This window comes from Electrona antarctica, assembly GCF_951216825.1.
Source record: "Electrona antarctica genome assembly, chromosome: 9".
NCBI lineage: Eukaryota > Metazoa > Chordata > Actinopteri > Myctophiformes > Myctophidae > Electrona > Electrona antarctica.
In genome coordinates this window covers 22,728,354-22,740,447 of record NC_136790.1, presented here as the reverse complement: position 1 = coordinate 22,740,447, position 12,094 = coordinate 22,728,354, and the positions used below count along the sequence as shown (strand labels likewise).

Sequence of the window (12,094 nt, the reverse complement as noted above, 5' to 3'; positions counted from 1 at the left end):
CCCTGTTAGGCTACCATAGATGGCTGCCAATGTTAACCTAGCAACATGATTTAGCATAGCAAATACAGGCAAAAACAAACTTTTTAGAGAACACATAGATTAATTAATTGTTACAACATTAATTAATATTGCACTGTATAAACAAACAATGAGCATACTTCCTGAAGAACGCATTCTGTGATCCTGTTTGTCTGTCTGTGTAGCTGCATGTAGAGTTGCAGTCCTCTTGCACTGACTACACTGCCCAAACAGAAGCCTGAACTAAAGTAGAAAAATGGGTCCTCAATATGAATAGAGTGTGCATGAAGTAGCCTTCACTAAATTCTATGGGGAATTTTGTACAGTTACTTTTACAATTCATGGTTTAAACCAGTGGTTTTCAACCCTTTTCAAATCAAGGTCCATTATTTATTTAGTATTTGAGCTACGGCACGGGCCACCATTTGATGAGATTTAATGATTAAATTCTTCTACATTCTCTAACTTGTGTAGACTTCTTGTAAATGAATTAATGCAGATGTTTAACAATTATTTAACTATTCATAAAAATATGACCTGTAAGGGTCCACTTGGTTTAATTTTATGCTCTCAAAAGTTAAAGAACTATAAGGGTCCATTTGGTTACCAAAGTTGAAAACCACTGGTTTAACCTGTAGAAAAGAATTGATCGCCATGGTAACCCCAGCCTGGACCTGATTAGGTGAATTCCCAACACCTGCTAAATCCCCCAAACCTGTATCTTGATTGGAGTCAGTTTCCACTCTCCCAACCACTCAGTCATGCAGCTACACAGACTCAGACACAGACAAACAGGATCACAGAATGCGTTCTTCAAGAAGTATGCTCATTGTTTGTTTATACAGTGTAATATTAATTCATGTTGCACCAATTAATTCATCTATGTGCTCTCTAAAAAGTTCATTTTTGCCTGTATTTGCTATGCTAAAATATGTTGCTAAGTTAACAGTGGGAGCCATCTATGGTAGCCTAACAGGGCCTACTCTAAGTTAGCCTCAGCTAATTTATTTTAACTTTACAGTAATAAGTGTGTTAAGGTTGGTCTCCCAGTAAGCTAAGTTTGTAGGCACTGTGTGCATGTGTGTGCATGTGTGCATGTGTGTGTATTGTTCCCACTTAACAGTAATTATTTACTTTAAATATAGTGCAAAATCTGACTAGCAGTCTTACCTAATTTGTATTGCTGTATCCCAGTGAGGATATAAGAACTGCTGTCATTTCTCCATATCCTTATGTTTTATTGTTTCTGTTATTTCAGATACCATTCATACAATCATCCATCCATGTCTGTCTGTGGCTATATAAAAACCCTTAAACTGTCATCATTGTGTCATCCTTGAGTCCATGGGCTACTCGTTGATTACAAACTGAAATATGGTTATTGTAACTAAAGGTGAATGTTATTGAAATTTCAGAGTTGTTGCCAGGTAACACTACAGTTCCTGCAAGTACAGGAAAAGTACAGGGTAATATCATGGCAACAAACCACACTTTCTTTTACAGTCCAGTTCAACTTAATTACTGGGTAAATACCAGGTCAAAATATTTGTAGTTACTTGGTAAATACTGAGAAATTTCCAGGTAATATAAAGGAAACAAACGCTTTCTTTTACAGTTCAGTTCCAACTTAATTACTGGGTAATTACTAGGTAAAACATTTTGTAAATACTGAGAAAATACCAGGAAATATAATAAACAAACCACACTTACTGGGTAAATAGCAGGTTAAATATTTGTCTAATTACTGGGTAAATTACCAGGTAAGTTCCTGTCAATTGCCAGGTAGTTATCCGGTTAATATCTGGTAATTACCAGTTAAATATGAGTCATTAACCACCTCACAGTCACTGCACCAATTGATTGATAATACATAAATAAATAATTACTGGGTAAATACCTGGTAGTCGTCAGTGAAATATCTAGTAAATACCAGATACCTGCTAAGTAACTACATGGCCATTGTCAAGTATTTACAGTGTAATAACTGTTAACTACCTAGTAAATGCCTATAATTTCCTGGTAGTTGTCAGAAAGATACTTGGTAATGACCTAGTAAATTACTAGCTAAATTACCCTGTGATTACTAGTAGTAATCACAGGGTAATTTACCTAGTAATTACCGGTTTAATTATCAGGTAGTTACCATGTAATTACCTGGTAAATACTTGTAATTATCTGGGAATAAACCGGTAGTTGTCAGGAAAATACTTGGATATTACCTGGTAATTACTGGTTAAATTACCATTGCATTACTATGTAATTACCATGTTATTACCTGGCAATTACCCAGTAAATACTTCTTACTACCTGGTAATTACTAGGTAATTACCTGGTTATTACTGTACTGTAAAAGAAAGGGTTACCAAAAGGGGTATTTTCATCATAGCCGATGGCAGCCATATTTGATGTGGCCATTCGTGGCACTATGGCGGACGAGCACCTCGTTGATTTTTCATGTCTAGGGACCCATTGACTCAGTTCAAGTGAGAAATTCCCCCAACACCAAATTGCGAGAAGGTCTACAGGCAGGTACAGGACTATGTGCGCGTGTGTGTGTGTGTGTGTGTGTGTGTGTGTGTGTGTGTGTGTGTGTGTGTGTGTGTGTGTGTGTGTGTGTGTGTGTGTGTGTGTGTGTGTGTGTGTGTGTGTGTGTGTGTGTGCGTGCGCGCGCGCGCGTGCGTGCATCAGACACTAGGGGAATATCCCACCATTAGCCTGTGTTATTATACATAATAGTTGCGTGTTAGGATGTTGCAACATGACACGTTGGTGTGAGCTTGTAGATGTGCTATTTTCAATTACTTTCAACACAACCAAGTATAAATCGGGCTGACTTTACACCGACTGCGGGTGCTTCACCATCAGTAGCCATTATGACGGTGGAGTGTGGCCCCAAACACAGAGTTATGGCAACTGGAGCTGTGGTTATTATCATGCACGCCTGATGAACAGTTCAATGACCCTTCGTTAGCAAGGCTGATGATGATGCTTGCATGGCTCCCTATGGACATAGATATTATTTTTCTCCTCTCTCTACATATATCCCTTTCCTCTACTTAACACACTCTCTCTCTGTTTGTGTTACATACACCTCCTCAGTATATCTCCCATCATACGATGTTACTGTATGGATATACTCTTTGCCCCCCCTCTCGATCTCTCCCTCTCTTTCGCCCGTCTCTATCAACTCCACCTCCCACGAGAGAGACAATACCACTGTAGTATGCATTTACCCCTGGCCTTTGTCCTGATCATAAATGAAGGCAGCAGAAGAAGCACACAGGCAGCGTGCGCACACACACACACACACACACACACACACACACACACACACACCCTCAGAGCTTCTGTGAAGCTGTCACTCTGACACGGCTGTAACTCTCTCACTGCGTTCCTCTCATGCTGCCTGCTGCTCGTTCACCCTCTCTATCCGGTTGTTCTGCACTGCCCCTCAGTGTTTAAGATGTGTTCCTGCATGCTTTGCACACACACACACACACACACACACACACACACACACGCACACGCGTGCCTGATATACACGCATGCACAAGCATCCATAAACATACACTCTTCTAAAAAAAAACACACATATTTGTAGTCAACGGCATTCATAAAAAGAAGCTTGACAGGGTCTTCAGTCTGTGTTAGCAGGTGCGCTAAACATAATATGATTATTTAAGAGAACTACCAAACATTATATTGGCAAAACATGTAAATGTTTTGCTGAAATAATTTGTTCATCTACAATAGATGTGTGGTATGGGTAAAAACAGTATGGAAGGCATCCCACTGACAGGTGTCTCCTCCTCGTCTCTCTGTGTGTAGCGGGTGATCCGCAGCAGAAGCCAGTCTATGGACGCCATGGGCCTCAGTAACAAGAAGTCACACACAGTCTCGACTAGTCACAGTGGCAGCTTTACGCACAACCCAGAGAGTCCCAAAACCCCAGGGATAGTAAGTACTGTAGCCCCGGGCCTCCTGGTTCAGCCGAGGCTAGGGCTGGGCCATTTCATCAAAACCGACATTTGGATCTTCTAACCTGCTTGTAGGTTAATCGAATTGAGAAGCAGGTTTCTTTCCCTGACCTTTCATATCAGCGAAACAAAATTTGAATCGATTTTTTTTCCTTCTGATTAACCACTTTAAGCCCTGTATTATACTTACTTGTACAATGGTGGCGTGTGAAAATAGCCGATCTGTAAGCTCACAATGCTTCTCAATGTGACACATTGTGAGCTTGTAGATCTGTTATTTTCACTTTAAAAAAAAAAGATCGTTCATTAATCGTAATGGAGGAAAAAGTTTGAAATGACCGTGATTTTGATTTGAAGTCGTATATCGCCCAGCCCTAACTGAGGCCCGCACACAAAGGAACACCCACATAAACACACTTAGGTGCACACGTACTGTATGTGAATGCATGCACATAGAGTTACACACTACCCTTACATATGCCAATGCTGCCTTTTGCTTGTGTAGAAAACATGTCACACTTTCAATAATCAGCATTTTAGTCCTGCTTGCACCACAAGAATGTTCACCACCCACATAACCACTTCATCCTTGCTTTATACTAATTAATTCATTGATTGTATTGCAGTTATTAATTATTTTTGTTTCTCTTAACAAATTAACTGTGTAATCCCTGCAGTGGTTGCTGAATTTATCATTGTAATAAACAAACAAAACAAAAATAAACTTAGGGTGGATGAAAAGAAAAGGCGCATCTCTTGTGGAATGAAGTCTTCCCTAGTGAGATCCAGTGTAGTTTGTGACTCCTTGAGTTGAGGTTAGCGTAGCTGCTGTCTGACTACCCAGAGTCCCTCCCTCCTTAACAGTTGCTTTTGCATGAAGACTTCCTCTTGCATCTGAAGACCTGAAGATCTGTGCACTCCTATGTTGTCCCTGCATGTTTGGCTTGGCTGTAAACTAAAGTAAGCATGGCTAAGTAAAGCCTTTAATGAAAGAGGGTGTGCAAAATGTTTTGCTATATTTTCTTAAAGCTGGGGTATAGTGTCCTTTTAATCAGAATCCCACCACCCCGTGACTCCAACTAGGAACAGGACGGGATTTTCAGAAAATACTAAATCATTGTTCTTGGAGCTAAGTCTTCAAATCATTACCAGTCCTCCGACCATAAACCCTTTCTTATTGCCCCTAGTCCTTCTTCCTCTTGCATCGCTAAATATGTTTCCTCTCAGGGCAGATACTGACAACATGGCTGCTTAGCTTTGTGGTGTTCTGACTCCAGCTGTTCCCTCTTGTGCCTCCAGCCTGCTCTAACTCTAAACTCATTGTGTCAGTGGTTCTCAACCTTTTCATATTTGAACTAAATGCTCATAACTTAGATTGTGAGGAATTTTTGCCTCTTATTTATATTATTTGACAATTTGCCCAATGTTTGACCAGTTTTTATAGAATAATTTGTTGATTACTTTTGACGCAGAAATCTTATTTTTATTTTAGCACATCATCTGGGGAGTGGGGACCCCCTCAAAATCATTTGGGGACCCCCTGGGTTGAGAACCAGTGATCTAGTATATGCACTGTATATGTATATTCTGTGCGCTTTAAACAGCAATGTTGCTGTTTGAATTCTACTGCTACGCGCATGATATCTCTCAATGTGATTGTTTTCCCCCCTTACCCTATCAAACTATCTTTGAAACTTTCTTCTCCACTTTCTCTCTGCCTTTTCTCTCTGCCCCCCTCGTCTTGTGTGGCTCAGTCATTGCTTGTCCCGGGGAAAAGTCCCAGTAAATATGGACGTCGAGGCAGTGCCATAGGGATAGGAACAGTAGAAGAGGTTAATTCTCCCTTCTCATTTGCTTCTTTGCTGTTGTGTTTTCATGATGTTACATAATGTGATTGTTTTATTGTTTTGGATGTGTGTATTCATAATGGCGTAGTTCCCAAGGCTGTAAGCTTTCTTAGATGCAGTAGAGGTGAAACAATGCCATTTGTTTTGTAAGAGCCAGTTCTCCCAGAAAAAATTATTTAATCTTAAGGGACTTCCTGGTTACATTTACGTTGAAAAAAAAGCACAACAAAAATATAATACACATCTCACTTCTAGCTGTCCACTCTGTCATTTCACATAACGCCTGGCGCCGTTCATCTCAAAATCTCAAAAGTGATTGCGGCCCACCCATCTGACATCTAACACGGCAGCCATAGAGCGCCAAAGTCCTGACACCACTCGCTCATCCCCTGGTTCGCGGATGTTTTTCTCTATGGAGAATAACATTGGGTCATCTTAAAATCGTCTCATATAAGTATTGTGGTCCAAAAATAAACAAACTGTCTCTGCGATATTGTTGGGGAGGTGTCTCTGTATCGTTTACAACAGTCAGCCACTCATATTTGATACAGTCTGTTTCTAGCGAAAATCTTAACTAATTCAGTAGCAGCAGTAACATTTTGTCGCAGTCAGTTGATTCTTCATATCCATATGAGTGAAACGGCCAGGATGATTTGTTTATACACAGTTCTTATATGAGGCGATCTAAGATCCCCTATGGTGATTATAATACAAATAAAAAAGTACACAAACCCTGGGAACAGCGCCCTCTGTCGATATTGCCGTCAGCCTTCAGTGCTCAGGGCAGGTTTATTATCAATCATTGGATTGCGTTCTGGCTTGGATCCACTAATATACTTTTAAGTTCCCATTTATCTGTATCGCAATGAATGTTTAGTTTTTCTTATTTTGGAGAAATAATACCATGACCACCATTTATTTTTATCATTCATATCTTACTGTTTTGCCCCTTATTTGGGGGCTGACTTGCCCACAGATTGGTAATCGCTGTGTGTACTGTAGGTATATACAGTATACTCATGCTAATAAACTGAACCGCCTGCCCCCAGCGTGTCATCATGTCTGACATGCCTCTGTCCTCTGCCAGTCATTGATCATTCCTGGGAAAAGTCCTACCAGGAAGAAGTCTGGAGCCTTCAACTCCCGTCGCAGCAGTGCCATTGGCATTGAAAACATCCAGGAGGTCCAGGAGAGGAGGTCAGTCGTGGGACTTGACTCCACCAGTATCCGTCAAGACTTTTGAATGGTGTTCAAATTGATTTAGGATAGTGGGTTTTAAATTTCATATACGCTTATTAGTAAGTGAAGAATGTACCATCTAGCTGTAAACACTTTTGCGGATGAATATGTTGTAAACAAGAACTTTAAGCTTTAACATATTAACATATTTTCCTCTATTTTTAAGCCGGGAGGTGTCTCCTAGTCCCAGCACACAGAGGACCCCAGACACATTTCACATTTCCCAGGACGCCAAATCAGACTCCTCCAACCACAGTTCTCCAGAGATGCCTACCACTAAGCATAGGTGACTACTGTGTGAATATCCAGATTGCATTGGCTTTTAATTATGGAGAAAAACAATTAGCTTTTATGCTACTTAGTTGTAAAAACGTATTTTTTGCAAGTTTACAACTTGAAAAAAGTTTTTGACCTACTGTGAAATGCCTTTTTTATCTACACTATTGTAGTTAATGTGTAACAATAAAGTCCAAGAAATACTGCTTGCCTCCCAAGTGGTGTGGGCTGTATTTATTTTTGAGGGGCACTAGCCCCTCCTATGCCCAGCTTTCCGGGTTTGTGTAAAAACAAACATTGGCTTGTGATTGGCTGATCACCCCATAGCGATGATTTGTTTGGCCGAGCAAAGTACATATTGAAGATAAAAGTGAGGGCAGAAAAGTGAAGACGGAAAAGTGAGGACGCAAATTGTGATTGGCCAGAATGAGTTGAGTCTGATAAGAGCGCCCCTCACTTTTTTAAAATATTTTAATCTGAACAAGGCAACTGCATGCCCACCAACGCATGTCAACCTAATAGGTCTTCATCATGGTTTGTCTGACTACTTGGGATTCAAGCAGTAGACCTACTTTTTTCATTTTGTCATACGATCTTCCTGTGCCACCAAAGGGCACCTGTTTATATAGAGCCACTACAATGATCCATGTGGCGCTTCCTCCTTTCGTTCTAATCTGCAGTTGATGTGTTGAGTTGAGTTGAGTGTTTGAGTGGTCAGAGTGACCCAGGCGGGTAGTTCTGCAATGTGTTGCAGGGCTCCGTCCATCCCAGAGGCTCAGGATCTGTCCCGTTCCTCTTCCAACGCCAGCAGCTTTGCCAGTGTTGTGGAGGAACATGAGCAGGAGGGAGTGGAGGAGTATGACACTGGTCTGGTGAGTCACTTCCGTCCTCACAACAAAAAGTTGAGGAATGTATTATTAGCACATTTTACATGCCACTCCTTCAAGAGATTTCTTTTCCCTTTCCTGTTTCTTCTAGTAGCATTTCACAAACGAGGGAACATGGGATGTGTGACTTTGCCATATTAGAATACCATTTGCCTAGTTATGACTGTGATAAAATCAAATGAATGAAGGTTGGACACTTACAAGAAAGGTTATTTATGGCCTGGGCCGTGTCTCAGTGGTCCAGGGACCTTGGCCGGTAGTCCAAGTCTGGCAGTGTGCCGCGGGTTCGACTCCCGAACCCGACGGCCTTTACTGCATGTCACCCCCTCATCTCTCTCCCCCATTTCCTGTCAGCCTACTGTCTGTACTCCCTCTATATAAAATAAAGGTGAAAGTCACAAAAAAAATTTAGACACATTTCATGTCAGTGTATTTCATCTATGGACTGATGGTTTGCACTTTTTTTATTGGAGTGTTCTCTTCAGCAGAATCAATTAGAATCAGCGTTATTGTCACATATATGTGGCTGACACAAATATTCAAAGTCACACGATTAGTCACACACGTTACCGATATTCTTTCAGAGCCACAGTGTTGCATGCACAATAGTAACATAGATAAGATAACCCTACAAATAATTACTTTTACAAATGATTTCTTGGCCTATTTGTTACAAAGCTTGTCCTTTACTTGGAAAATGTCAATCAAATTTAAGTTAAAAACAAAAACAAAGCTTGACCTTATTGTACATTGTTTTCTGACCAATACAGGAAAGTCTATCCTCTGCTGGGACGCCTCACAAGAAGGATCCGTTTATGTCCGGCTCCTGGCTGGAGGACAGTGTGTGTGTGCAGCAGTCAGTCAGTCAGGCCTCTCCAGGTGACCATAGGCATATGGCCTTCATTTATACTGTATGCAGTCTGCGGACTTCGCTGTTTAGACACGATCGATTTTCATTATATATACAGTATATAATGTTGCTCTGGAGAGGGAAGTCTGGAGCTCTCTGGTGGAGCTGTTGCCCCCGCGACCCGACTACGGATAAGCAGTTGAAGATGGATGGATGGATGTATATATATATATATATATATATATATATATATATATAGATATCGATATCGATATATAGATATATATATATATATTTATTTTATTTGTATTTTATTTTCAGTGGAGTGATGTTTTGTAGGTTCTGAAACGCTGGGTTAGCAAAGGTTTTATGCATTAACAGCCACAGATCTGTGTTTTCCCTTGCAGCATCTGCTCGCCTGCAGCAGCAACCGGAGGGAGTTAGGGCATCAGAGCCCAAAGGAACAGACAGCCGAGCCAAGCCAGAGCGCTCCTCATCACAGGAGCACAAGGCCTCATCAGTAAGATACAGAAACAAAAACCTTTGGCTCCAATCATTAGATTTCACTATATTTTTCCAATGATTAACTTGTGTATGTGCATTGTATACTTCGTATATAGCATATAATTTTGTGTGTGTGTGTGTGTGTGTGTGTGTGTGTGTGTGTGTGTGTGTGTGTGCAATATGTGTGTGTGTGTGTGTGCAATTTGTGTGTGTGTGTGTGCAATATGTGTGTGTGTGTGGTTAATGTTTACATTGTGGTCCTCTCTCTGTGTCTGTGTGCAGAACTGTTAGCCTCTCCTCATTGATCACTACATGGATGTCCATTTTCAGGTTAGCCTCTTCTAGGTCAGCTAGACTCGTTCTGTCATCTTTCTTTCTCCGTCTTACTGAAGCGTTATTCATAGTCTGGTTTTTACGGTGGTGAGGTGACCACCGAACTACAACATGACGTCACTGAGCCGCGGTGCAGAGCAAACCACCGCTCTCCCCTGCAGCCCTTCTCTCTGTTTTTACTCACCACCGCTCCACGTTATTACAGCTCCGGTGGTCACCTCACCACTGAAAATCCAGACTATGAATAGGCCTTTAGAGCACAAAATAATCCAGAATCCACATGAAGGGTTTTCTGTAGTAAAGAAATATGAACGTTATAATGCCATATAGGAAGGTAGAATAAATGAAAGCCCTAAATGTGAATTCTGTAAGTCCTCGTGCACTTTAAAGCACCTCTCGAACCATTGTCTCTCTTAGGGGTAAAGTTGAATTTAAATACATAGTTCTACGCCAGTGACACTCACCAAAAACAGCAGATATACTCTGATAAGATAAACTCACTGCACACATCACTGCAATACATTGTGAACATCTTGTACATCTGCTATTTTTAGTGCAAGACACCATGTGCAACAAAGTACCAAGCCCTAGGACTATGAGGACGATGATGGATGATTGTTTTTTGATGACCACTGTCCCATGGTTAGACAGACAATTGCCATGGTATAATGGAAGCCATTGTCTGTGTGTTAATAAAAAAAAAAGAAGAAAAAAAAGAAAGAAATCTTAAAGCCTAATGATGTTACTGGTAGGTGGGTTTCGGAACTGTCCACAGCCCTCCTATGAGACACAGACTGAGTAGATAAAAATGGTACCATTTTACCATGAGCATTAGTGAGGAACAATAATAATTTTGTAAAAATACAAATCATAAGACGATAAGTTGAAAATTGGTGAAGTCGTCCTTGACCTGTAAACCCTAATTCTCTTCCTCTCTCTCACCCAGCATTCCCATAAGAGGCACCCCTTGCAAGAGACGAGGCGAGGGCACGTGAATTCCACTACTGATGCAGAGGACGAGCAGAGTTAAGAGGCCTGGGGGTTTTTGACATTCACTTTATCCAGCGTGAACCTGCAGCCTCGTCTCGACAGCTGCCCCAGCTTCATGGACTTGTATGTACCTTCGAGCTCTCATTCTCAACCCACATGGAATCCCTCTTGGAGTGTTCAGAGCATGGGGAAGGGGAAGGGGCGGCCAGCCTAGCACTCAGCTCCAGAGCAGTCCCACAACCACAACATCGCTTCCGACTGTTCTTCATTGGATGGCTTAGCAGAGTAAAAAAAACAACACACCCACTCATTCTTTAGCCCCCCCCACCCCCCCCAGTCCCCCGTAACGTTCTGAAGCCCGTCTGGTTCACGGCGTGAAAGCTTTCCTGTTTTGAAGGGCAGGATTGGATTGGGAGTTGAGTTTGATCTCCGCGCCGAAGGTGAATTGAAAAGGAATCGGGAGGCGTGGCGGCAACAATCGGCGGTGTTTGTTCAGCTTAGCGGAGGAGGTGTGGTCTGTCTGTCTGAGCAGACGAGTGGATAGTTGTGTGTCAGACAGTTGTTTTGTTGATTTCAGCCTCCACAAACCCCCACTGTGCTTTTGTAAGTTGGTTAGACTTTGATGTACCAGGTATGTGCGGTTAGTCAGTCCGTCGTGGCAAGCCGTTCTACTGATGATCTAATTCTTCTCCTGAGTGTGCTGGTGATGTTAATTAGACAGCTTTTTGTAGGTATTTCTTGGGTCTTGTCGTTTTATTAAGACAGTACTTTGAATAATTTTGTTCTTGTCAGTCATCATTATCTCCAGGAGAAAATAGAGTTCAGCAGAGAATGTCTACCGTTTTTAAAATGCAAATGTGTTTATTTGCGTCATGATACATCTTAATTGTCACTTTCACTCTCAGCATCAGTGTATTAACATTCAAGCTCCCGAATAATTTTCAGTGTAAGTAAATGTTGACAATTCCACTGACTTTCCCTGTAAGAGGCAGCGACAGGAAGTCTGAATCCAGAATGCGAGCTACTGTCCCCTCATCATTTTGTGTCCAAGTTGTTTATCATAAAACCATTTCAAAATACGTGTATGGGTGTGTATTCAAACAGTACTGTGCATGGTGTAAATCTGCTTGCTTCTGTACACTGGTGCCATGCTTGTCATAGAGGTGTTGTGTC

At 41.4% G+C, this 12,094-nt stretch overlaps 1 protein-coding gene across 1 annotated transcript in view; it reads left to right on the top strand.

Annotated features, from left to right (window-relative positions):
- The window catches only part of LOC306929877 (rap1 GTPase-activating protein 1-like), a gene marked incomplete at its 5' end in the record, with an annotated part of 42,779 nt that extends 31,657 nt beyond the window's left edge, over window positions 1-11,122 (top strand). Inside the window, 8 exons of the mRNA XM_079510608.1 lie at window positions 3,847-3,975; window positions 5,750-5,827; window positions 6,930-7,039; window positions 7,248-7,367; window positions 8,112-8,229; window positions 9,015-9,123; window positions 9,502-9,614; window positions 10,878-11,122. Coding sequence (XP_079366734.1) covers window positions 3,847-3,975; window positions 5,750-5,827; window positions 6,930-7,039; window positions 7,248-7,367; window positions 8,112-8,229; window positions 9,015-9,123; window positions 9,502-9,614; window positions 10,878-10,961 — 861 coding nt within the window. The remainder of the gene's footprint in view (window positions 1-3,846; window positions 3,976-5,749; window positions 5,828-6,929; window positions 7,040-7,247; window positions 7,368-8,111; window positions 8,230-9,014; window positions 9,124-9,501; window positions 9,615-10,877) is intronic.
- Between the last annotated feature and the right edge of the window lie 972 nt (window positions 11,123-12,094).